General features: G+C 43.5%; 1 protein-coding gene across 2 annotated transcripts in view; it reads left to right on the top strand.

Annotated features, from left to right (window-relative positions):
• The window catches only part of LOC139053001 (pre-mRNA 3' end processing protein WDR33-like), a 219,859-nt gene that overhangs the window by 82,079 nt on the left and 111,336 nt on the right, over positions 1-26,444 (top strand). For both annotated transcript variants that reach the window (XM_070530135.1, XM_070530134.1), the window contains 3 exons: positions 13,518-13,615; positions 22,610-22,736; positions 23,289-23,443. In XM_070530135.1, coding sequence (XP_070386236.1) covers positions 13,518-13,615; positions 22,610-22,736; positions 23,289-23,443 — 380 coding nt within the window. The remainder of the gene's footprint in view (positions 1-13,517; positions 13,616-22,609; positions 22,737-23,288; positions 23,444-26,444) is intronic.

The following is a 26,444-nucleotide window of genomic DNA, read 5'->3' as shown; positions in this document are numbered from 1 at the left end:
CATTAAACCCATTAGACTAGCAATTAGGTCAGATGTAAGCTAATTACTCCCGCATTGTTTTTTTCTTCCTACTTTGTTATTCATTCATGACCTATATGATCACTTTTTAAAAATTTCTTTAGCTTTAGGATGTGCAATGGGCCCTTGGAAATGACAGCCATTCTTTGAAACTAGTTTTTTTAATTAAGAAATTATCATAATGGCCCGTAAGAAAAGACCTATGTGGGATGAATTATTTTGCAATATCTTCATTTATAGATGAGATATATAAAATCTGAATATATATTTGGGATCAGCATTCAAAGATATATCTGCATGCCAATTTTCAGGAAGATATGTTACGAAATAAAAAAAAAGTTTTCAAGACCCTCATCCCCCCTTAAGTGGCATCTGCCAAGGCCAACGTCATTGACATTGTCAAACTAGTCAAGTCACCGCGTGTTGATGCCGCTACATTCAACTGGCACCCTCGGCGCTATCGATGTGTGGAGCTGTAGTGAGCAGCAGTGGGGAACGCCCATCGCGCTGGTCTGAAAACGTTTTTTTTTTTTTTTTGCTTTGTTGATTTTGATGACACTTGCTGAGTTTATGTATTTCAATGTGCTAGTTTTAAATATACATCCAGTTTTCTTGCACTATCGGCGGTCGGATCTGCAACGAAGCACCAAATCTTTCGCTCCGTGGCCATCGTAGAGGCAATGTTGTCGAGCATAGCTTTCTCAAGGGCTCTTATTTATCCACTTCCTCTTCAGTTACGACAGCTATGTTCAATTCTTACGCTAGTGTAACCGGCATGTGAATATGCATGATCCAGCAAAGCAGTTGAGGAGTCGACGTTCGGCGGCGATACGGCTTCAGCGGCGAGCTGCCGGGTATCCTGTGCTAACTGCAACGACGGAATTGCTTACTGAAGCTTATTGCATCTCGTATGTTATCGCCCGTAATGAAACTTTATCGGACCTCCAGCATATCCAGCGCCGCAGTCGCGAGAAAGGCAAAATGGTGGCTGTTTTTGTCGTGTGAGTGCTCATGGTCCTTGGAGCCAATCATGGCTTGCTATCTTGGTCACATGCTCAAACTGGTCAATAATAGCCTGCGCCGCGAATTTCTCTTTCTGTTTTTTTTTTTATGACTGCAGCGCCGGCAATGTTGCCGACCGACGAATAAAGAAAGCCAAAAACGTGAGCTTTCGTATTATACCAAAATGGCGCTGGCAGAACGCGTAGTTATCAAGTTATGAGCGACAAAAATCGGGTGCGATTTGTTCCCAATTTAAAGGGCAATGCTTGCGGATTCGCATCTTTAGATCACGACAACGGAAGAACTATGTAGTATTTTCTAAATAAATTTCGGAGATAGGCGCAGGAATGTGTCGGAAACACGGAAAATAAAAATTGAAAATTAGAATTTGGACCGATTTTCAGTTCCAAGGACCCGGGTCCCCCCTTAAACAGAACAAGAGACCAAGGAAATTGGTTCCATTCATCAGGAGTTCCATTCACTGAGAGACTATTGCAAAGAGCATTGCATGAATACAAAGCCAACCAACTGTGAGGGTGGTGTTCTTAAGCGGTTTCCATTTATCGAGATTCTGCTGTAATTCGGTTGGCTAGATTGGTGTATAAAAGGTGCAGTAAATGACCTTGTGATTGTCTGCACTACTGTCCGTTGTCCCACAAGCATGTTGAGATTAGAAGACTTGTGAATTTCTGTGGCACCTTATGTTTTTGGCTAAAATTTGTAAGCATTACATTTTGTGAAAATTTAAGGCGAAAGCCTTAAAGGAGTACTGGCACAAAATTTCATAGTTGAGTTCACATGTGAGATCGATTTATACGGGCACACACATATCGTCTGCAAAATATGAACGGCAAATATAGCTCAGAACATATTTAAAATCAATCTTCAAGTACATGCACTCAGCCAACTGCAAAACGCAGCACCTCGCCACATCGACTTCAAGAAAGAGATGTAAACAACTGAGAAAAGGCTACGTCACGAGTTTGCACGGCCGTCGGGGCAGGCCCCGTGAGCAAGTTTCTCGCTGCTCCGATCGTGCCGGTGTCTTTCTTTTTTTCTCCCTGGTCTCATGCACAAGAACTGTCTAAAATTTATTTCTGACACGAAATAACTTGTAGGGTGACCTCGAAAGTGTGCATGTTATAAAACGTTGCGTGATATAGCAAATCGTAGGCCTGATTTCGACTAGCAAGCGGTCAGCGCAGCCGCCGCTGCAATAGTCTCTGTGAAGCAGCTCACCTGGTTAACGTGTTTTCTCATCACTAACAACGGCAACGGGAAAGCTATTTGTATTGTCGCTTATGAGCGACCTAATTGTGCAGATGTTGATTGTGTTGACGAATATAGATTCTTTATTACCAGCTGTGGACGGGTCGCAAGGGCGATCAGCCTCACATCCGATGATCAGCGAGCTAGGCCTATACACCCTTTCCCAGTTGTGTGTCAGTCAGCATGTCAATGGAGTGTACAGCACACCTCTAATACCTGTTGGCTAATGGTCCTAGGCTATCCTCTCTCAGAAAAAGATGGCGGTCATGGGCTGTGATCACCAACAAAGCAGGTAATAGAGGGTTGCTGTGCACCGAATTGTTTCACGTTAACATGCCAACACACGGCCGTTGACATGTGACTGACAAACAGCCGCGTCACCGGCCTTGTGCGCAGCACTCCTTTATTCTCAATTCCACATGCTCGCCGTTAACACACCTGCGCGCGTTGCCGCACCCGCCTAGCTTATACCCCCTCTAGAAGAACCCTACCTATATATACTGTGTTGAGGAAAGCACATGTCACCTTGAAAAAGACAAGTCCACTTGTCAAAACATTGGCTCCCGCTTTCACCTCATAAAAGGCAGGGGCGTCGCAACATTCCATATGGAATTTCTCTAGACGCGTTCATCACTGTGGTAGAATTTTTTATCTAAATTGTGCCTTTGCCACTTGTGTGGCTTTTTGAAATCAACTTCTTTATTTCTTCATGGATTTTGATGAAAAGTGGCAGAGGTAGTGGTAATTTTTCTGGAATGTTATCACAGAAATTTCAAAGTTATATCTCAACAACTTCTTTATTTACAAATATTTTATTTTACTTTACAACATACTTTATTTACAAATACGACTGCAGACAGGGCCCGATGTAGAAGAAATAAACTGAAGAAGGGTTTCTTGCGGGGCTTGTTGGTGCATATAAACTTGTGGGTGAACTGCACGAGGATGGGACAAAAAAGGGCATCGGGCCCTTTTTGTGCTCGTGTTTGTTTCCTTTCTTGTTCAGTCCTCATGCAGTTTACCTGCAAGTTAATATGCATCAACAAGCCCCGCAAAAATATGCTTCTTCAGTGCAATAGAAGACTCTTTCAAAGCACTGTGCATACCAAAATGAATGATTGATGGCATGACATTCTTAGATTAGTTTTATTTACGTGATCTTTTTTTAGTTCTAATTTTTTGTGAGGTGACTGTACAACAGGCATCTAGACTAAACAACTACTTGAATCATTAATTCAGAAAAGGTCGCATTGGAAAAGCAAGAATGTCGCGCCCTAAAATGGCATTTCAAAGACCATAGTAAAAGATAAGGAATTGAAATAGACCTAGCAGCCGCGGAGAAGTAATTGGGACAAGCTGAGCACGAGGCAGGAAAAGCAGTCTTGAGAAAACGGCTTTCAAAGTTTTACCTTAGATTTTAAGTTATCAAAAGGCGCCAGGGATGTAGTCATTTTTATGTCCTATCAAATGCAGGGCTTTTGGGGTGTTTTGCCTTTAGTCTGAAGGGCTTTGCTTGCCTTCTTTTCCCCAAGACATCCTTCTCCGCTGCTCTCTGAAGAGCATGTTGGCTAGGTAGCAGACCAAATGTTGCACAATATCCCACGAAAGCACAGTGGGTCCCAGAATTGGATCTGCGTACTGCCTTGTTGATAGCTGTCTCTAGTGAAGCAGAGAGGCTTACTCCTTAGCATCGCTCACATAATGTTCCTGTCACATTCAGTGGTGCATATGTCTTTTTGTAGCACTGACCAGGTGGCTAAACAAAGGGTTTCAGTAGCATTGTGAATTTGGTTCCTAAACAGAGGATGAGGAGTTAGTTGCACATTAGAAAGGCACTGATACATGGGCAGCAACGCAGCTGAAACATATATGCCCTGTAAGCCAATACTTTTGTGGAGGTTTAAACAGTGTTCTTTGCAGCCGAATGTTTGCACCAGCTGCCATATTTTGAGAACATTGTATTGCACAATCTTTTTCTCCTTTTAATCTTGTAAGTGTCTGGAGAGCTTACTGAATGCAGTGGCAGCCTTGTTGAATATTGTGAGCACAGCTAGATGTAAAATTCTTGGTCCCTACCATAATTTGCACTTTTCATTTTTCTTGGCACTTTCACGTGATACACACACTTTAGGTGTGAGCGAATTGAAATAATCAAGCCAAAGAAAGCGAGAAAGTTCGGACCTGCACTGTAGCTCAAGAAACCGTGACCAATAAAAACAAACAAACAAATAAATAATATAAAAGCCTGACTGGTGAGTGATGTGCTTGTTCGCGGAGCCTTAGGTGCCGATGTGCAAAATGCTTATGCGTGGGTTTGAGGATTTCATGTGCGATCTGCTCGGTCGCCGAATTCGGTGAGCCAATGTGTGAAGTGCTTAACTGTGGGTTCAAAGAGCATGCACGCGATGTACGTCCTCGCGTGTTCGAAGGATTGCATGCACAATGTGCTTGGTCGCAGCACCGTTGTTTGAAAGGCTTAGCCACATGGCGGAGGATTACTTGCGCGACGTGCTTGAGAGTAAACTTGGAAGCCAAGCTCGTAGCACCAATGCTCGGAAGGCTTAGCTGCAGGTCCAAGGATTCCACATGCAAAGTGCTTGGTAGCGAAGTCCGCGTCGCCAATGCTTGCAAAGCTTAGCCTTGAGTATGAGACGTCCAGTTATCGGCCGTGCTTCTGCGATGTCCGTGTCGCACCTGTTTCGAGCGATCACGGTGGCTGGGTCATCGATGCCCCTACGGCACGAGCACTGTAACAATGGCAAACCATACTGGAGTCGCGAGGCGGGCGCAGCCATTTGAAATGCACTTAACGATGAGACCAAGATGGTGTGGCGCGGTTGTGCTATTCCAGAGATATTGTGGCTTGAAAAGCAGTGTTTTTTTTTGTGTGTGTTTTTTTTATGATTTCCACAAAATTTTTGGGCACCTTGGCTGATCCAGCAAATATTTTAGAACACTTCTATGTGGCTTTCAGTGATGATATTTCGAAATCGGGTAGGAAAGGGGTTATAAATACTGCAAATGTGATCTCCAAGAAATCAGCTGTTTGGCAATTTTTCACGATGCCAGGAGTGCGCTGAATTGGGTTGGTTGGTTGTGACGAAGGGGGTAAAAACAGTGAGAAGGAGAGCATGAAAGCAGAGATTACGTACATGGTGCTGTATACATCGTCCCTGCTTTCATGCTGTCCTGCATGCTGTGTTTTACCTCCTCCATTGATGCGAAAGCTGCATACCCCCTTAAGGTACGACACTTGGAAGACAAAAATTTTTATTTTAGAGAATAAAATTATGGTACTGCTGTCCCATGTAAAGAAGTCTGCTTTAATTCTGTTAATTTATTTAAAGTGGTTAAAGATATTTGGTGATTTTTTATTCAATGTTTTTCTATAAAATGTTGGTGATCTCACGAGAGATCGAACATGCGTGTCCGCTTGATATTTTTATTTTGTCTGGCATTTTTATATGTTAAGTAGGAATGTTCAAACTGCACGTAATTTAAAATTTTATTCCCAGAAAGCGTTCCCAGCAAGCCAAAAAAATATTTGAAGGCGGCAGTGCGAGCGTCCTTTTATTACTTACCACAATGTTTTCCAATTTCACAGCCGAATTAAATGCAAACTAAAAACGTTGTGGTGAAAAACTTTTCTGCTCATTTTAATACGCTTTATATGCTGTCCAAAAACAAAAAAATTTTTTTAAATGCTCACATGGCCCAAATCAGAAAAATTTTGTAAAGATGTGTCTTGGCAAGCTTTCTGTTTTACACAGAAACTTGAAAAAAGTGCCAAGTATAGAACATTCCCATTAAAACACTTCTGCAAAGTATTATCTTCCTACATGCAACCGCAAGAAAAAAATTGTTGACACGCAAGCTTTTTCCAAGAAAACTCATTTTCAAAAAAATAAAATAAAATAGCTGTTTCCAGTTTTCTAAAAAATTTGGATGGAAGTCCGCTTACGTCGTGCAAAATGTAGGGGCGATAATATTTCCGCATTTGATTATTCACAAAATATAACGGGCCAAAGTGGGCCATGTGCTGGCTTCAGTACCTTTGCCGGTTGTCTACCAGTTGCATTCTCGCATGTATAGTTCTAATTTATTTGCTGCTTCAGAACTTCACTCTGGCAGCTTGTTCATTTGTGTCCAGTGTGTGCAGATATGGGGGACGTCTGGCGCCCCCTAAAGTGCTAATGCGTACTGAGTTTGCAGCCTAGAACCTTCGCACTTACGCCTCCATTATTCGCTTGTTAACAGCATGCGAGACACCATGATTGCATGTTGTGGCTGACCTTGCCAAAATCCGCCTGGTGCACACAGTAGATTACCCGTATGCATTGCCAAGGCAGGCTAATCCATAAGCGAGGGAACGAAGCAGGTATGCCATTGTAGAAGTGCTACTTCACCGCCTGCTCCTCCTTTTCAACGTGCAATGGCTACTGGAGCCTTTTTCGGCACCACTGTGTGCGACTCACGCTGTGCCTTTCTAAAAACTTAAGAGTCATTTCCCAAGCTGTTTATTTCACTTCCCGTTATCGCATGTTTTCCGCGATGCTCACAGATAACGTAGTCCTGTCTTACTTCAACCGTCACCTCTGCGTTTCGACAGTCCGAAAAAGTGTAGTGCGGCATAACTGAGCCAAAGGCTGCCAAAGTTGCCCAATAGACTGTGTTGTCAGTACCTTGCTGACGCACTTTCCTATGCCGAGAAAAGCAGAGGTCACTGCTGGCGCCAGACGGACATTGTCCTTCGATAATGAGCACAGTCCACATGTTTTCACAGTGAAAAGCTTCAGGCGGCCTTGTTCATGAAACCGTAAGACATTCTTGAGGCTCAGTCACGGCAGCGCTGCAGAAAGAGCGCAGTGCTGTTCAGTACAAACGTTTCAACTTGGTCTAACTATACACGCGATGCATGCGACTCGTAGCTCGGTCCAAGTATTCTGTGCCAGTTATTTACGCATTCACAAGAAGAAGATTGCTTAGAAAAAAAATTTTGTTGCGTAAATGTTTTGGATGTTTCCTCCCTGCGGAAGCTACTGCCAGAGGCTGAGGATATTCGCTACACCGGCAAGGTCTGCCAGCACTGCTTTACGGGCCTCGAGGAAATCCTCTCTTCATCCAGTGACAACCGGGATAAGGTAGATGAGGCATTCCTTTAGAAAGAAAAAGCTATTGGCGACTTGAGGTACGTCTGATGTTTCACCATTGAAACCACCATCTTCCTTTCACGAACACAGCAGACGATCTTACAGAAAGAGAAAATGGGCCAAGATTGAAAGCATAGTAGTGACGAAGATACGCTCAACTTTAAGCGCTGCATACGGAAGCATCAGTATGCCTGAACCCTCTATGGCAGAATGTTGTGCACATGCTGGCTGGTCAAATAGCTTGAAGCAAGCGTACGAGGCTTCAGTGTCATATCGAGAGTGTCTCGGTCTCTTAACCATCGTGCCACCACAAGTCGAAAACAAACACGTTCAAGAGGCAATCCCAACTGTCACAACGTATATGCTCAGAAATGCCTGAAATTGGCGCGAGAAGCATAAAATGTGGTCAGATTTCGATCCATACACGAGGTCAAGGTTAAGCCCATCAGATGTACAAGCTGCACTCGGCTAGTTCACCAAGGACGAACTTGGGTGCTCTTGGCAGAGCCCGAACAAGAAGGATGTTGTGTCAGTCACTACGAACGGCTAGAGAGGGTACGTCTCAAAGTGGTTTATCACATGCTCTATCCGCGAGATGTTCCAGATGTTCGAAACAGCTCACCTCGAAAGTGCCATGGCCCTGTCAAAATTTTACAGCATGCATCAAAAATGGGTGCTGCTCGCACCTCAGCAAGAGGTTTGCATTTGCGTTTATTGTGCTAATGCCAGCCTTTGTGTCTCCACGCTTGAGAACGTAACCAGCTTGAAAGCATTGTCTTTGCGGCTCCCCAACCACAGATTGTATGTTAGGCGAATGCGAGCACTGCCCGTGGAGTGAAAGCCTCACTTTGGCCAGTCTGGGAATGGTCGACGAGGACGAGGTCACATTTGCTGTTTGGTGGGAAAACGGTGACTTGATCAAGAAGTCGTTGTCCCCAACCCTTTTTGTGAAAGAGCTGGGCATATGGGTGACCAAGGGGATTCCTCAAGAGTACATACGCCATGTTCAAGCTGTTCATGAGGCAAAGAAGTGCGAGCAGTGCGGAAGCATTGTTCTGCATTTTGATTTTGCTGCTCTCAAATGAAGCACAATTGTACCATTGGCACTCTGTTGCCACAACAAGAAAAGCAACACACAGCTTTGCTGTAATAAGCGATGGGACGCATCACGATGCAGCGCACACCTGCTACGCCCTAGGCAGAGTGCACGAAGCGTTAGATGAAAAAGCACCCGTCTACTGTCGTGTAACGTGTCAACGATGGTACAGCGAGCCATCTGAAAAATAGGTGCCAGCTGTATGAACTGTGCCATTCCAAGTAGTATACGTCTGCGAGGCGTGGGTGGACTCCTTGTAACACCGAGCTTCCCTGCACAACCAGAGGTCTGGAAGCATCGCCTCCATTCAGTCGGCACATGAGATGGTCTCCCAACTTAGCGGCAAGATCAAGAGTGCGGCCCTGCGCCTGCTGCAGCCATTGAGGAGCATCATCAGCAAAAGTCAGTGCCGCGTGTGCTGGGAATTCAGTCATCGCATGAGTGTGCGCCTGCGATCAGTCAAGCGGACATGCGCTGTCCGTCGCTAGCCAGGTGACGGTCGTTAAACCCTTTTAAATACTAACTGCAAAGGACACGCAATAAATATATTCGAGCATTACAAGTAGTGCAGAGTTTGTTCCCTCTTGCATCGCAGAAAACAAAGCAAAAAACATGTTCTCTGTTCTTGCCATAGTAAAGAAGCCATGTAAACCTTCCTTTATTTGTGACAACCATTGTCTTTTCTTTCTTTAATAGAGAATAAACATCAACAAACCAGAATGAGTCATCACGGCACTAAAGCGGGACGCTCAACATGGGCCACTTTGGCCCGTTATATTGTCACGTGGTAGTGACGTCAAAGAACACAGTAGCAGTACTGTGAAAGACAAAACTAGCTTTTATTGGGCGAACCTGTGCCCACAAAGACAGGCTACACTTAAAGCACAACGATAGCAACGAACAAGGTCGGCGAACGGCGAAAATCTGATCAGCGGGTCAAGCGCGTCGGCTTTTATAGATCAGTCGGCGAATGTTCCAGAGTAACCACTGGGACCCGCATGTCTTCCACAAAGTTCTACACTGTTTGCATCCCATACGTACATGCAATCAGATTACACAAGTTGTAGTGAAAGACAGCAGATTGAACCATCGATAACATTCCAGAAACTTCTTTTACATGCAGGTGCGTCCTGCGCTGTGCAATAACATTTGTTAGGTGGTGAGAAGTGGTCGCCCGATAAAGGTAAAGAAGTACACGCGTCAATATTTTCTGAATAAAGCAAAGGAGGAAACATATTGTCGCACCCAGGTTTTACCCAACATAAGTGGACTTCCATCCAAAATATTTCGAAACTTAGAAGCAGTCTTCTTATTTTATTTTTGGAAAATTCGTTTTTTTTTTTCAGACATATATATTCAACTATATTTTTCTTCTCCTGTATGTCATGTAGGAAAGTAATATTTTGCGTAAATGTTGCAAAAAGAATGTTCTATGTTTGACACTTTTTTCAAGTTTGTGTGTAAAATAGAAAATGCGCCAAACGCATTAAAGCTTCAAAATTTTTCTGATCTTGGTCATGTTTGCAGTGTTTTTACATTTTCTTTGTTTGTGGACAGCATAAAAAATGCGTGGGACTAATTTACTGTAAAGCATATTAAAATGGGCAGAAAGGTTTTTCTACACGTTTTTAGTTCGCGTTTAATTCGGCCATAGAATCGGAAAATATTGTGTTAAGTAATAAAAGGATGCTCGCGCCACCACCTTCAAATATTTTTTTGGCTTGCTGGGAATGCTTTCTGGGAATAAAATTTTCGGTTACGTGCAGTTTGAACATTCCTACTGGACATATAAGAAAACCAGACAAAAAAAATATCAAGTGGACATGCATGTTCGATCTCGTGGAATCACCCAAGTGTGAAAATGTCCACTCATGCGAGCATTTTTACCTTTTAAACAATTGCTCTATCTGTCCTATAATGTTCTGGCATTTATGTAGGATTACCTATGAACTGTGCTATGGACTAGAATAAAAAGTATGTGTTGCGTGTTTGGAGAAATATCCATCAAAAACAGGAAAACTGAATTTTGAAAGCTTATTTCAGAGAAAATCGGCAATATTATAAAATATTATGACTGGAATTGACTGGAATATATGAAATATGAAATATATGAATATATGCAATAGATGACTGGAATAAATGTATGACTTTGGTATGTGATAAAACACTGTTTCAAGAGAAAATCTTCATGTAAAAACTCATTAATGATGGCGCAGCACAAAAATGAAGAAATTTGCATTTCAAGAAACAAAAGAATAAAGATTTTGTGTTGCAATACACACACACGAGAGCAAAGTGCCAGAGGACTAGTATGCTTCACACTTGTAGCCAGGCTGTCTTCAAGTGTCATCCTGGTCATGTTTCGGCCGTTGATCAGCCAATGACGATGATTATTATTTTGACTGGCATTACATCGAAACAGAGTGACGACAAATAGTGACCTAGCCTGCTTGAACTAATCTGATTTTACTACATCTATTGTAGGCTAGCATTTTGCCTGTCTTCAACTTTTCTTTCTCCATTGCCTACCTGTATACTGTACAGTTAGTTATCTGTGTAATGACTCCGGTTCTATCAATCTCTTTGCTTATATTTTTGCCCACCTATACTCTAACCATCTCTTGGTTATCTAAACTGCTGACCAGTAAATGATTCTATCTTCTGTGAATTCCAGTGCTTCTGAAACACAGACAGATTTTACAAGTATTACAACATCAGGCTTCCTTATGTGAGCTTTGAGCAAAATATTAGCAAAGTATTCTAATGTATTAGGTTTTTACCAACATATAATTAATCTTATCGACAAATACTCCCATATAAACGAGAAGGAAGGGAGTCAACTGAGGGGCCTAGTTTTTGATAATCGTAAGAATCCAACAAGCAGTGACACCAAGGACAACATAGGGGAAATTACTTGTTTTTACTCATTGAATTAAAGAAAGGATAAATTAATAGAAATGAAAGTGGATGAAAAAACAACTGGCCACAGGTGGGATACAAACCCACGTCTTTTCATTATGCGTGCGATGCTCTACCAATTAAATCCTCAAATGCAGCAACATTGATGCCTTCAGGTAGCATGTGTGGGTTTATTGACCAGTTGCCTTCACCAAAAGAGATCACGTAATCGGGACGCCTGCAGCAGAAAGGATGTTCCACATCCGCCACCAGGGTTTGTGAGTGGTGGTGCTGGCTAGCATTCTCAGGGTTAGTTCTTGTAGTAAAACATAAATACCCAAGAAAATGGATGGGAAAATGGCACCACGGTAGCTCAATTGATAGGGCCCTATGGTAGTGCTGTGAAGCTGCCTAAATTACATTGTTTGGCAACTTAGTGTAGGCAGACAGAACACCACTGGAATGCCTGTGCACTGGGCTTTCAATGCAAGGCAGTCAAAAATTTTCTGCGCGCGGCTCTTGTGGAGCCTGATGGGGTTTTATATGTAGTTCTTGAACTGAAAATCAGTCGTATCTGAGCAGATTGGCAACAGTTGTTTCCTGTGTAAGCCAGTGCCTTTAAATGTGACCATCGTGATTGCTGATCTGCCCAATGCCTTGCAGTAGTTTGTGTCGGTATCTGCTTTTTTTTGTGTGTGTTTTTTTTCTTCAGTGAATAAAGTTCCTTCAAATAAAAAAAACACGATCAGCGCATCGACATACAGCACACCGGCTCTTATGTACACGAGCTTTTCAATAAAATTCACGCTTGCGCTTCTTCGGTATCTCAATAAAGGCTTATAACTAGTCTCACTCTTGCAAAAAATAAAGGCAAAAAGCCACGCATCATTTGCAAGTGCGCATTGATGAAGTGCAATAAAGTTACCTCTGCCACAGTTTGCAAATAAAGTGAATAAAGATCCAAAAAGGATGGCAAATAAAAGTGGTTAAAACACTTGCAAACGATCGTGCCATGTCTTAATGCAACTTCACACTGAACGCAAGCACACTATTGTTTGGATGTGTTGTTGATGCCAGGCTGTGGTTGCCCCACCTGGGAAGGACTGGCTTGAGACATTCGCGCCATGGCTCTGGGTAGTGGAGATGCTCCACAATTGGCGCAGCAGAGTTTAATTACTTATTTTCTTTATCTTAAGGGGCTTACCGGTGCATTGGTAGCACCTTTTACAGACAAATGCTCCATTGCTCTTGCATGTTCCGCGAGGAGGGATTTACTCATTAATCTATATACCGTGGTTCTCTAGAAATGTTTCGCATGCAACTGCACTGTGCAAATGGGATGCAAGAGTGGTCATCTTCAGCAATGAAATTTTTCATTTATTTTGTCTTAGCCCTTGAAGCTCTTCTGCTTTCATCATCATCTGGCCTCGGCTTGTATGCCTTCAGCCTGTTAGAGAGGCACAAGCAGTTTCTCAGATTAAAGCAAGGTCGTGACACGTTGCTTGAAATACTCATTGTTGGAAAAGAATTTTGAGGAATTAGTTCAGCGCCTTGTTCTTCAGCGCAGCTCACTTATGTTCTTCAAGTGTTATTTTTTTGCAGTTTGCCCATTCAGCCCTACGCTTGCGATACTGCCCTAAGTATTTCTTCAGAATGTCGCCAGGGCCTCCACCTTCCGGTGCTATGGCTGTCGGCTTTAACACCAAGCTTCGCAGTGGTGGTTTCAGAAGCTGCAGAACTGGTCTCCGAGAAATATCGGCTCATTTCCGGCCTCACTTTCGTTCAATGGGCTCTGCATGGTCTTTAGAGTAGTTGCGACATTGCAGTTGCCATGCAGCTGCGCCCAGGTCCATTGTGCACGCCCACTGCCGTGTGTGGTTTGGCAGATGGTGTCGCCCTGTGCCCAACAGTTGGCAAAGCCTGTCATTGCCTTTTGCTTTCTGAACCACATTAGTGGGCTGTCGCCACTCTTCTCCCTGTGGGGGTGCATGTTTATTGCAAGGTGGTGGGTGACAAGTGCAGGGGGTGCAGGTAGAAGAGAAAGTCGAACAAGATGTTGTTTCCCCTCTCCCCCGCGCCTGCAGCTTCTGCCCGACGGACACAAAATTCACCACTTGTTCCGATGACGGAACGGTGCGCGTCTGGGACTTCCTGCGCTGCTTTGAGGAGAAGATCCTCCGAGGTGAGCCGAGGCCTTTCCTCCTCTAATTCCCCTGGTACAACGGTGTAAACCATTTTCCATTGGCACTGCCTAAACAAAATGTTTGCCTGTTGTGGCTTCGTCCAGTTGTGTAATTTCATGCTTTGGGGCAGTTGGCCATGTGCAAAAGGTAAATGGCAAAACTTGGCGATTGGTCCGAAGGTGGCCAGTGCCAGCACGTCAAGTTTGCTAAGGTTTCATTCACTGTGCCAGTTGCTGCCAGCAGATTGTTCGGGATTGTGAAATGTGAATTCAGTAAGGTGATCCTTGAAGGGGCTACCTGTACAGCGCATTGGTAGAAGTAGCTGCTTTGTTTACTGCGGTATGTTGGATTACCTACAAGCAAGCTTCCTGCAGTAAGGACCAGCTCTGTTATGTGCAAGTTCATAACGTCTAGTTGTATTTAAGTGGTTGAGACGTGCTTGTTTAATAGCGATTTTATTGCTTCAGTGTTATTACCAGAGTTCCCGGGAAAATATTGTGTAGGGTAGTGTCGCTCTTAAAAAAGCATGAAGCTGCATGCCTTCAGAGACGCATGTTTGAGCAACCATGAAAGAAGCCCAAGATCAAGTGAGTATTTTCCAGGATTTAGAGCTGCATGATAATTTCCGCTGGGCCAGTGATGCAACCTGACCAATTCAAAAGGTTAATTATAATTTGCAAAGGTACACTATAGACAGTACAGCAGCCACGGTGGCATGTGCAACAAATGTGGCACTTGTGCATTTCGTTTTGGCCCTGTCTGTAGTGCACTTTCACAGATTTAAATATAAATTACAGACTCTCCAAATCCTCGCCCTAGTATTCAAAAGGTTCTGCCAAGTGCTGCTGCAACAGTCTTATCCAGAATGAAAACAAAGGTGACCAAATTATTTGGAAAACGTAATTATTAGTAAGCATACGTGACAGTCTGATGTATGTATCTGAAGTCCAAGTTGTACTGCCATACACCGGGTGTCCCGTGTTACGTGAGCCAAACCTTAAAAATATGCAAATGCCACATAGCTGGACAGAACCAAGGTAATGTTGTTTGCCATCGTTTAGATACTCTGATTTCTTGCGTTCTGCCTAATTGCATAAATAGTCTTAATTGATCAACTTCTAAAATACATTAGGTTGATGAAAAGTATCACTGAGAAAATTGTAGAGCAAAATAACCTCGCAATGCAGCTTTCTGTTCCTCAATATGTGCTCCATAAACGTGATTATCCAAGCATGAGTGAAGCTCACAAATATATGCAAAGTGCCTGGAGCGACCAGTCGTGTGGCAATTTTTGTAGGTATGACACATCGCATTGCTTGTGCTATACCTACACCACATGTCTGTAAAAGGTGTAGGTAGGATAGGGCTTCTTGGGTGTTGAACTCATGTGGTACACCACACAAGAGCAAGGGCAGGACGGGGGATACTTTCTCTTTGGGAGACATTCTCTGGAACTCCAGAAGACTAGCCCACTGCCCATTCATCGGGCTATGGCTGTTGGGCAGGACCCAGTTTGAATATGCAGCAAAGGTTAAGTCAGTGAAAGGTGGGGGGAGGGCGAGGTTTAAGCCGCCAGAACGTAAGACTGCAAATGAACGTTGCAGCATGCAAGAGCAGAAGGTGACGCCTCTATTTCACCTTTGTGCAGTGGTTGCAGGATTTGGGAAGAACAAAAAATGCTTGATTATGAGCGGTAATCTTTAAGGTTGCCACATTTGTGTTCTGCTCCACCACTAGAGGGCTTCTTTATTTTGAATGATAGTGCAACCCACTGCCCCATTCCAGAGGGGATGCTTGTAGCATCCATCCATCTACAGCAAGAAACATTTAGAGTATTGTTAGAAAAAAAAAGCGAGGAAGAGATTGATAGAACCGAAGTTATTACACGCATAAATAACTGTACAGTGCAGAGATGTAGGTTTTAATAAAGAAAAAAGATACAGGAAAGATAGGCAAAATGCTAGACTGCGTTAGATGTAGTAAAACCTGATTAGATCTAGCAGGCTAAACAACTCTTTATCAGTGCCCATATCAAAGGGGATGCCAATAAAAATCATGAGTTGGTGCTAAAGTTTTTCTTGGCAAATATGATGGAGATTTTTCACATCATGTGCTTTTGTGATGGCACATTGAGGCTGTCTTGCATAGGCTTTAGTAAGTTGTATGCACTGTTCTTGTGTGCTGTAGCATGTGTGCAAATACTGGTTTGTTCATTTCATCGGCTCAATTGTGAGGAGACTGAGTGCAAATTTTGCTGCAATGTAGTGCATTCCCAGCACATCCATCAATGTTTCGTAGAAGGTCCCCAATGACAAGACAGAGGCAGCTCAAAGCTTGCAGAACGTTAAGCAATTATTGTAAATGTTTTGCAAACTTGTCATGCCTGCATTGGTTATCCCTATTGAAGGGCATCCACAGTATTCATCGTCCTTTAAAGATGTTCTGCTATTCTTTAATGATCTTTGGCTAAGGCCTGTGGCTTTTTATCTCCAAGGGCTTGACCAAGGCAGCAGTTAGGGCTAGTTCGTCTGTCATGCGGAGAAACTGAGCAGTGCTAAATGGACAATGGGGCGGTGGAACTACGAACGACAGTGTATGTTATTGTTATGTCTGTCCTTGACCATTTTAGTACTCCAAATAATTGTTTTAGCATTTGTTAGATCTCTGCATACAAGCATACAGGCTGCCAGCACCTAGCTCTTCTAAAGCAACGAGGATTTCATTGCACAGAAGGTAACATATGCCCAAGCACCCTGCACCCTACAAGCGGTATTGTTTCTTCTTTTGCATGGAGGAAACCAGGCTGACTACACTGTCTACATAGTACATGCCTTCATTGAGCTATGCTGAGCCAGGGATGTTGTCAAAATTAAGTGAAAGCAAGGTATCGTTTTGCGCTAGAGTTGTCAGAATAAAAAGGCATATGAAATATTGACACTGGAGGCTTGTTATAACATCAATCTTGTAAAACTCTGTACACAACACTGAGCCACAGTTGATGAAAAGGGGTTTTCTGGCCTTGCTAAAGTCGGAGACAGCCAGGATCGCAAACGCATGTCTTATCTACAAAGGAATTCTTACTGATCGTTAGGGTTATTCCTGTAACGGTTCATAGAGGTCTTGATGGAATTGGAAAGCAACGCCCTGACACCATGATAGCATTGAGAACATAAATACAGTAAACTTCCGTTTATTCGACTTTGGCTAATTTGATCCTGACCGAAGGACCCGGCAAGCGCCCATGCATTTCTATGGGTGCAAATGTTCATAATAAGTTCGGTCCTAAAATTGGCATTCGGCGGATAATTAGAACTTGACCAGACCGCACGCGTATGCCTGACCCGTTTGGTAACGCGAATAACAACTCCTATAGTGGCAGCGTCTGTCTCGGTGGAGCTCAAGGAGTGCGTTCGACACGACACTTCCCGTCAAAATCGCCTATTTTTGGTCCATCCTAGGATGGTTTTTTCAAGCAATAACGGTACCATACAATGTCTGACTACGGTATTTACCCCATTCTATCAGGTACCTTTTATTTGCCTAAGGAAATTGGGCCAAAAATTGCCTGCATAGTGCAATCGGATACGAAACCAAAACTTCCTTTGTGGTGTTTGTGCGCTTTACTGAATAACTTGGCTGTGTTGCGGCGAAGCTGACTTAAAAGAAATTGGCCGCCGAAAAATGGGTGCACATTAGATTTCTACTTTGGACACATAGAAAGTAGGTGCGCGCTTGATTAGGAGGTGTGTTGAACTTGAGTAAATACTGCCAAGTGAAGCAGTGGTGCGCTCTGGCGTTGTTTTTTTCACCATCTTGTCTAATTCAACTCGCTAAATAATTCGATCAGTTTCGTCGGTCCCGTCAAGGTCGAATTAATGGAAGTCAACTGTAGTACATTTAAGTGTGGTGGCACTTGCTACCACCCCGTTTCTGAGAGGGAGCAGCTGACATTCATCATGATCATGATTGTCTGGTCATCTTGTGGCTTGTGCAGCCCTCACAAAAAGAAAAAAAAAGAATGGGCACAGAAAAGGAACTGCAAAAGGCAAGCTCAGGCTTTCAAGTAACCGAGTGATGATGAGGTCTGAGGGGGAATGAGTTTAAGTACCTTGCTAGTATGAGTACAAATTGATGGTGTTTAATAAACATCTCCCCAAAAGAGTAAGAAGGTGTTGTGGCATTTCTTTTTCTGATGCTCTACTTTTGTAGTCAGTGTAGCATAACTTGAAGCACCTGGTGTATGCGACTCTTTCTGCAATACCTTTGGCTGAGCGTTCAACTGTTGCACTGAATTACCATTTTGCTTGAAGTTTAGTTTAATACCATATTTATAGGCATTACTTCCCAGTTTTGTCTATATCCAAAGTGGCTATCATTTGCAGCAATGCCACCCAAGCATGTTGATTCCACTGCAACAGAGCAGTGGTGCCATCTTTAACAGCTACAATGAACAGTAGCCATGATTATGCCCTCATGGATAGCACTACCATCCTCTTGCAGTGGAATTTTTCAGTGGGGCCACTGCAGACAGCACCCACTTGAACGGAGCTTGTGATGCCAACAAACCAACCTTCATGCAAAATGATGCCTTTGTGCTCAATTTGACGGGGGATTAGAGCCGTGCACACTCGATGCCCCTGTTAATACAACGCTCAGTATGCAGGATGTGCCACATGTGCCAAAACTTATAAATATGCGAGTGCCACATAGCTGGAATAAGGTAATGTTGTTTGCCAACGCTTAGAGCAAGTTGGACTATTTTTGTCTTTTGCCAAATTACATAATTAGTTACTATTAATTAGCTAGCTTCTCAAGTATTATAATCAGAGCAGCATTGTCCATCAGAAAATAGTAGGTCATCATGAAAATTTCCAGATCGTTCTTTCTGTTGCTTCTACGTGCCATATGAAAAAATTTTCAAGCATGAAAGAAAGCCCGACAAACACAAAAATTGTTTTTGCTAAATGAGTAAGGTCTCTATATTTATTTTGGAAGGCGAGGCGGCGAGCGGAGCAGTGACTAGCCTGGCCGAGAGTTTGAGTGCATTTTACTTGTGACTCGAGCTCCACGAGATGCGCAGCATGATGATGACTGAAGATGATGTGCAATGAAGACGACGATGCTACGCATGGCATTCATGTTGGCGAAGGTGCAACAACAGTGATTTTTTCAGGACCTTGACTTCTGCAGTAGCTGCAGTGACATAGTGCACTTCCTTATTTGGCTCCGAGGGAACCATAGAGTATCATACAATTGCTAGAGGGAACTGTGATGCTTGTGCAAACGGGCTGCGCAGCCAGTGCAGGGAATAGTGGGTAGTGCACGGCTCTGCCTAAACTTCGTCGTTCTTGGATTTAGATGGCTTCATGACTTTGCAAAGGGATCGTTTTTAAGCAAGTACTGCATTATAAATGATTAAACATTGTTAGAATTGTTCAACAACAGGATTCAAACACAGGACCTCTAGCACAGATGCCCAGTATAGAAACCATTACACCACAGATGCACTGACAAGGGGAACCACTCTAATTAGTAGTGATTATGCATGCTTGCAGAGTCTTATTATTCTCTGCATTAAAAAGAATATGAATTGCTTTGAAAGTTTAAGCCAACTTAAGCCCAGATAAAGCATAGTAAACAAGATCGCAAGAACTTATGCAGCCTCAAGCACGAAGACCAGACAGGTACTACAATGTCAGATGCACTGCCCATCATTCCCATGGTGGCTGATCAATCACAGCACCAGGGTTCCCTCTAGCAATGAAGAAAACTGTATTGAGGGAACCTTTCTTTGCAAGAAAACAGTGTCTGTTTCATCCCCGCTGCAGGGCAGAGGCTTTTCCCAGCAATCTCCTGTCACTCCTGTATTGCATCCCAGGCTAGTTTCACCACACCACCACATTGTCTGGTGTCCATGGCTACATGTTCCTTTACATGGTACCAGTTCTGTTACTCCAACATGTCTGCTTGACAAACCACATGGGCTGCCGGACTGTCAGACCAGTTCTCTTTCCTTTCATCTAACTGGTTTTGTGAGGCACCAACAACTGATGGTAGGAGCACCAACGTTGTACAAAATTACCTGCTGACATAAAAGTTCTGAAAAATAATTGAATAAAGGAACCGAGCTCTGGAACCACTTCGTTTGGTCAGCTGAAATAAAAGAGTCTTCATTTCAACATATGTAATTAATGATATGCATGGAAAGAGAGAAAATTAAGCTTGTGATAATGCGAGGGTCCGCTCGAGTGCAGTTGTGCTCTGCTCTGGTTGCTTCCAGAACACTCTAGAGGTGCACATTGCTCTCGCTCTGCCCTAGACACCTGGTGGTTCCTAGAGGTGCACCTGACATTGCTCATTCCACAGTAATTAGTTTCTAGATCATTGTAATTGTACTTAATCATCATCATACTACAGACTACCTTGACACAACTCCATTTGGTGCCTTATATGAACCTCTGTATTAAAAGTAGATGAATGTAAGCAAATCGTTTTCTTTTTTTTTTTTTCTTTGCATAAAGTGAACAGCCTTTGTGGCCTATTGATAGCATGGTCACTTTTGAATCTTGTCATAGATACCTTTTGTAATACCATTTTTTGCTAATGGACAAAAGCTACATCAGATCGGCATCTCAAAACCTTTGATGTTCACAGTTATTGCTAATTGTGCTGCTACACAGGTGTACGCTGCTGACGTACGCAAAACCTAGCAAGGCACTGCCAACAGCAGGTCAAAATTGGCATTAGATGAACTGCCTCAGTGTCGCTTGATGGGTGCCAGAGTCAGTCAAGATCATAGTCGGTCGATAGGCCTGCTGACCTTTTCCGCTTCTGCATTCTTGATATTTATATTTTTTCTCTCTTTGTGAGCAAATCATGCTTGGGGTTATTTCTGAGACCACTGTGGTTGAGTTGCTCCCCATGTGAGAGGCAGTGGCGCCACATTTTTATCATTCTTGTCGAGCCCCTTACTGCTCTTTGTCTTGCTCTGGCTTAAGTCATCACCAACTTGCCCAAACTGCCATGCTTTTGACTTAAGTAAATAACGAAAAAAAGAAATTGCCAATGATAACAGTTGCATGTGCACACATCTAAGGTTGAATTATGTGATGGGCACCAGCTTCTGGATCGCAGTAACTGTAAGCACAACCCTTAAAATTACAATGGCTGGGACTCGCCAATGTGTCAAATAAATGGAAGCACTGTGTATAGGCTCTCAAATTGGCGCGCTCATTTCATTGAACTAAATGCACTCTTTTCTGTGATTAGTTAAGGATAATGGCTGCCATGCTTCCATACTATATGTGGATCAGTACTTGTACAATGGTGCTTTGCAAAACTGAGTTCATTAACTTCAACTGCATCATTTTTCTTTTATGCCCTTTCATGCCCTGAGTGCACAGATTGAACTGACACATTGCTGCTTATAAAAGTACTTGGCTGTCCAAGGCCATTTAAAATATAAGGGAAAATCGTGGCCATCTAGGTGCCGTTATCGTGTCCCTTCCTAGTAGCTTGTTCTGTCACTTGTGACAGATTCTTTTGTGCAATCGCTCAAGTATCTGCTGATGCATGCACTGCCACAGCAGATTATCTGTCTGTTCATAGTAAAGTGCAGTAAATTACATTCATAATGAAGTAAAATTCACCTGTCATATTTCCCGCATCACAGGTTAACTGTGCCTTATAAAATGCTAATATTGCTGCGCCATAATTATGTGCCAGCAGTTAATGCTTGAGCCACTTGTTAACAGCCACATGTCACTGTGGGTGCTGAGCCTCTGTTTACAGGTTATAGGTATGGGTGTGCTAGAGGTGCATGTGCCAGCTGGAGAGCCTGGAGTTGGCAACACTGCACTGCAAGCCGGCTACACTGGGCGTTGTGCCCCATGTGTGTGGTTTTACTTTTGGCCAGCTATCGCTTTCGCTGAAGTATTTATCTATAATTACCCTCGGGGCTTACAAGAAGCATTATAGAGGGGAGAGGCTGTAGTATATCAGTACATATAAAATAAATACAAGGAGAAGGGAAGAACATAGTTACATTGCAAAGAAAATACAGCAACTACAGGTAAATGAGCACAAAAGTAACACAGCAAAAATAAACACTTAAAATCACTATTGTCTTATCGTTGTTCTGCTTGCTGTACTGGTGCATTTGTGAACAGCGTCGTTGCTGTGATAGCAAGGCTGGCCCATAGTAATCAGTTTTTTATCTATGTTGCAACTGCAGTCATAAAGTCTTAACTGACGCAACCACCGCTGAGTGCGCTTGAATGTGCAATGGTACACGTGTTATATAGTGGACAGATTCAAGCCCTGGGGTTTGGTTTAATGTTTGCCAGCAATGCTTGACGTAATATTGCTACCAATGTGTTGCTCTGTTTCTTGGACACAAAATTATCCATAAACAACTAGATTCTGCTTGTTCAGGTTTTGTTTGTTCATTAATTTATTCATTCATTTTCTCACAAAACACCCCCAGCACCAGTTTGGTGTTATTGTGGGACAAGAAAGTAAACAGAAGTACAGGAACAAAATAGCAAATCCAAATTAACAGTATGTAGCACATAACTTCAATAAACACATAAAACACAAAATTGAAGTTGATATGAAAAATCAGGTACAACAGCAGGTACAAATGAATAGGATAAAGCACACAACTTCTAGCAGATAACTTAATGATGCACAAAAATGAGGTTTACTAAAAAGAAAAAAAAAAGCTAGTGTTTCTGTGCGCCATTGCTGTCCTGTGACAATTTCGGGCTTGAGTGACAATATATTTTGCAGGGAAAACACAGTGAAGCCGGGAGATGGAAATTCAAGATTATGAGCAAACCGAGAGCAAGGTAAAAGCGGTAGCCAACATTTCGACAAGTGAACTTGTCTTTTGTTCTTGAAAAAGACAAGTCCAGTTGTCGAAAAGCTGGCTCCCGCTTTTACGTTGTTCTTGTTTTGCTCATATGTTTTGCACGGTCTGTGGTCATTTGCAGGGCATGGGGCAGACGTAAAGTGCGTGGACTGGCACCCGCAGAAGTCGCTCATTGTGTCCGGCAGCAAGGACAGCCAGCAGCCCATAAAACTGTGGGACCCCAAGTCTGGGCAGAGCCTGGCAACCCTGTGCGTATATTCTCAGGACGCAAACCATGTCTGCCTGCATGGCACACACTAAATTTATTTTGGTGCTTTTGGTGTGCCTCAGTTTGACTCTTTACATTGGGGTTCCGGGAAAGCTCTTGGCCTTGTGTTTGTGTGAATGCGTGCCTGTTTGCGTGCAGTGATGCCAGAAAACGCACTCACATTTCACAGAGACTCGTTACTTGCTTTTCAAAATCAGGACCATAATCTAAGACAAACTAAAGTACACCCAAAGAACAGGGAATGGAAGCATTGAAGGCACTGGCGTAACCTTCCATTATGAGTCAATCACGACTGCAGCTCTTTGGCATGCAGAACAGGCATGCTCTGTTGTGGTTTTGTAGGAGTAAAGAGATTGCCCACGAGATAAATTAGCGCAACAGACCTTTTTCTTCCACTCCTGTGTGCATTGCACCAACCTTCCTCATCGACAATTGTAAAGATGTAAATCACATCAAACAAACAAATCAAACAATTGCAATGTGTAAAGATGTCTTGTGCACATTCCCGAGTATATGTGTACCTCCTTCACAGCCACGCACACAAGAGCACAGTGATGGAGGTGAAATGGAACCGCAATGGCAACTGGCTGCTGACAGCTTCCCGGGACCACCTGCTCAAGCTGTTTGATATTCGCAAGATGAACCAGGAGATGCAGACCTTCCGTGGACACAAGAAGGAGGCCTGCAGTCAGTACCCCCCTTGTTTTCTACACAATTTTATGGCTGCTGCACACAACTAGCCACCCCCTGCGATTATAACTGGATGGAAATTTGGTGGTACTGTCCACACGACATTTTGTTAAAGGATACTGTGACACCGTAGGGGTGCTGGGATGTGGAACTTGGCTTGGCTTAGAAGGGGGCTGTGACTGTGCAACTGAAGAAGCTTTCTGAAAATGAAAGCTTTAGAAAGAGTCCTCACTTACTTGCAATACCTCCTGCTTGAATTCCTTTTTTTTTCTTTTTTTTTTACTCATGCATTTCATTGCACTAGCTATGCACGATCCGTAAGGTTCCATAGCTAATGGCTAGTATGTGGCTCATTTAGAAATATACATATGAGATACTATTATACAATAATACTAGTAATGAGTGTGGTAATGAGTCTATTGAAATTGATTCACGTTCACTGCAAGAAAATACAACACTTCACAATAAACACAAGAATAACTGGGTAATAGTAGTACATATATTTGCAAATGAAAACTTATTGTGTAGGTATTAGTATTAGTCTTTTCGATAGGTTAACAAAGAGAACGGGAAAATTACAACGCTTCGCAATAAACAGAAAAAAGACCTGATGAATAATAGTTGTACATGGTATAACAAAAAGGGAACATAAATATCTATCAGTTCAAGAAGCAGAGAGAATTACTTCAAAATAGTACTTATTCATTGCTCTCAGTAAGTTCTGCGAGTTCTTTATGTAATGCAGAATACCGTTCCAGACTTTCACTGCAGCATACTGTAGCAGCCGTTTGCCATAGGTGTTTTTTATTGGTGGGATATTTAGGTTACCAAAAGTTTGGTTCCTAGTGTGGTGTTGTGGGGTGCAGAGTAACGAAATAGGGAATGACTTGTTGTATCTCGTAACGTTGTTAATACATGTGGCTAATCTTAATTCCCATACGAAATCGAAAGGCAAGATCTTTATCATAGAAAACAGGGGTTTGCTTGTTTCTTAGTATCACAAGAAAGTTATTGTGTGTATAGCTTGTTTTTGCAACCAGCGTACTGGTTCAAGGAGGGAGTTATGTGTCAAACCTCAGGATTCTACACAGTAGAAAAGGTGGCGTTTCACGAGAGTAAAGTACAAAATGTGGAGTATCGAAACATAAAAATATTCACGAGCTTGCACAAGGGAATAACAACTTGAAGGTAATTTAGAACAGACAGCATCTAGCTGAAACTGCCAATTTAAGCAGCTATCTAGAAGGACACCAAGGCAAGGGAAAGAGTCAATACGATCGAGGGAGCAATTATTAATGCGTAGTGTAGTATATCATTATGTGGAGTAGTATTAGATCGGGAGTGGAATACAGTGGAATCTCGATGATACGAATCTCACGGGGTCACGAAAAATATTCGTATCAGCCGAAATTCGTATCATCGAAACAATTAAAACTAGCTAAATCAAAGAGTCAGTGGTGAACTCACTCAGACACACGTATGTAAAAAGGATTTATTTCTTGTAGAAAATTCTCTAATGACCTCTGCCTCTTATTCTTTGTCAGGTCAATTAGCAGGCTTTGTTCAAATCCATAAAAAACGCGCGCACGTGTCGTCGCTGATTTCGTTCGCGCACGCCTCAGAACTTAGCGCGCATGCAGCGTTTCAGCCGCCGGTGGTGGGTCCTTCGCCGTCGCCCACGTCTAACACAAAGAACGCGGCCCGAAGCACAGCAGCCACTCCGTCCAATGGCACGCGGAAAATGAAGAAAAGCACAAAAGCAACACAAGTGCCACCGCTTCAAACTCTTCGCGCCCAGTCGCGGCCTCCGCGCTGTCCGGCGCCGCATCCGCGCCTCCGCACCAAAAGAGAGAGGGACAAATCGCGTAACTGCGCGCTGTTCTCTTTCACTGCCATCGGTGGGGCTCATGCTCGCGGTCGCGTCCATCCGTGTGCTGGAATCGTGCCAACTGTTCAGTTGGCACGATTCCAGTCCAGTGGTCTCTCCTCGCGCAGGACCACTCTCCTCGACCACGATTCCAGTGGTCTCTCCTCCGCGCAGCGGCGCAACCTCCTCCCCTCCTTAGCAACCGGCGCGCCGGTCAGGGGCGCAGCTGCGCATAGCAACCGTGACGTCACACAGTAGCGGTAGAACTGGCGCGCGTGCGTCGGCGGTGGCACCGCCGCTCCTTCGCCAGCCGTTTCGTTGCAGTCGAGTGAGAGGCCCGTGTTGCGCGCCATGCGGTTCGGAGAAGCGCCAGTGGACGCCGGATTCCCCCAACACCAAACGCCAGAAGAACAAGGAGCGAATGCGCATGCCACGAATGAACATGTCACCAGATGCGAAAGCAAGGGAGGCAGAAAAGAAACGCCAACAGCGACTGATCAGATCGCCGGGTACCAAAGGCAGGGAAGCAGAACGAAAGCGGCAGCAGCGACAGGCGATATCGCCGAACACCAAAGCGAATGAATTGGAGCGCAGACGGCAGCAGCGTCTGGCTTTCGCCAAGCACACTTTCAAATTTCCAATGTCTTCGGTAATTTTCGTATCAACCGACGCGGGTCGAAAATTGATTCGTAACAACCATTCTCTAACACGTTGCGAAGTAATGGGGCTCAGCCGGGACCACAGAAAAATTCGTATCATCCAGAAATTCGTATCAGCCGTGATCGTATCATCGAGATTCCACTGTACCATATATTTTGTCTTATTAGGAATAATGGTAAGCTTGTAATGTTTGCCCAAGTGTAACAGAACAAATAAAAAATGGCAATGCACAATTTGAAACCATGCACTATAGACCCACGTTCCTGTATTCTGTAGCAAAACTTCCCGTGCTGTTTCTACTCAGCATAACCGGACAAACTAGCATATGCACTGGTATTTTATTGCGGAAAGATGTTCATGCATAATATTATAGAAAAAACGGGATTTCACAACAGAGTGCTTTAGCACAGACTAAACCACTTAGACAGGCTCAGCACTGATAGCCGCACAAATCTTCAAGATGCCCTGGCT

Source organism: Dermacentor albipictus, unplaced genomic scaffold (genome assembly GCF_038994185.2).
Source record: "Dermacentor albipictus isolate Rhodes 1998 colony unplaced genomic scaffold, USDA_Dalb.pri_finalv2 scaffold_51, whole genome shotgun sequence".
In the NCBI taxonomy this organism is placed as follows: Eukaryota; Metazoa; Arthropoda; class Arachnida; order Ixodida; family Ixodidae; genus Dermacentor; species Dermacentor albipictus.
The sequence above is the reverse complement of the archived record's forward strand: the minus strand, read 5'-3'. Positions and strand labels throughout refer to the sequence as shown.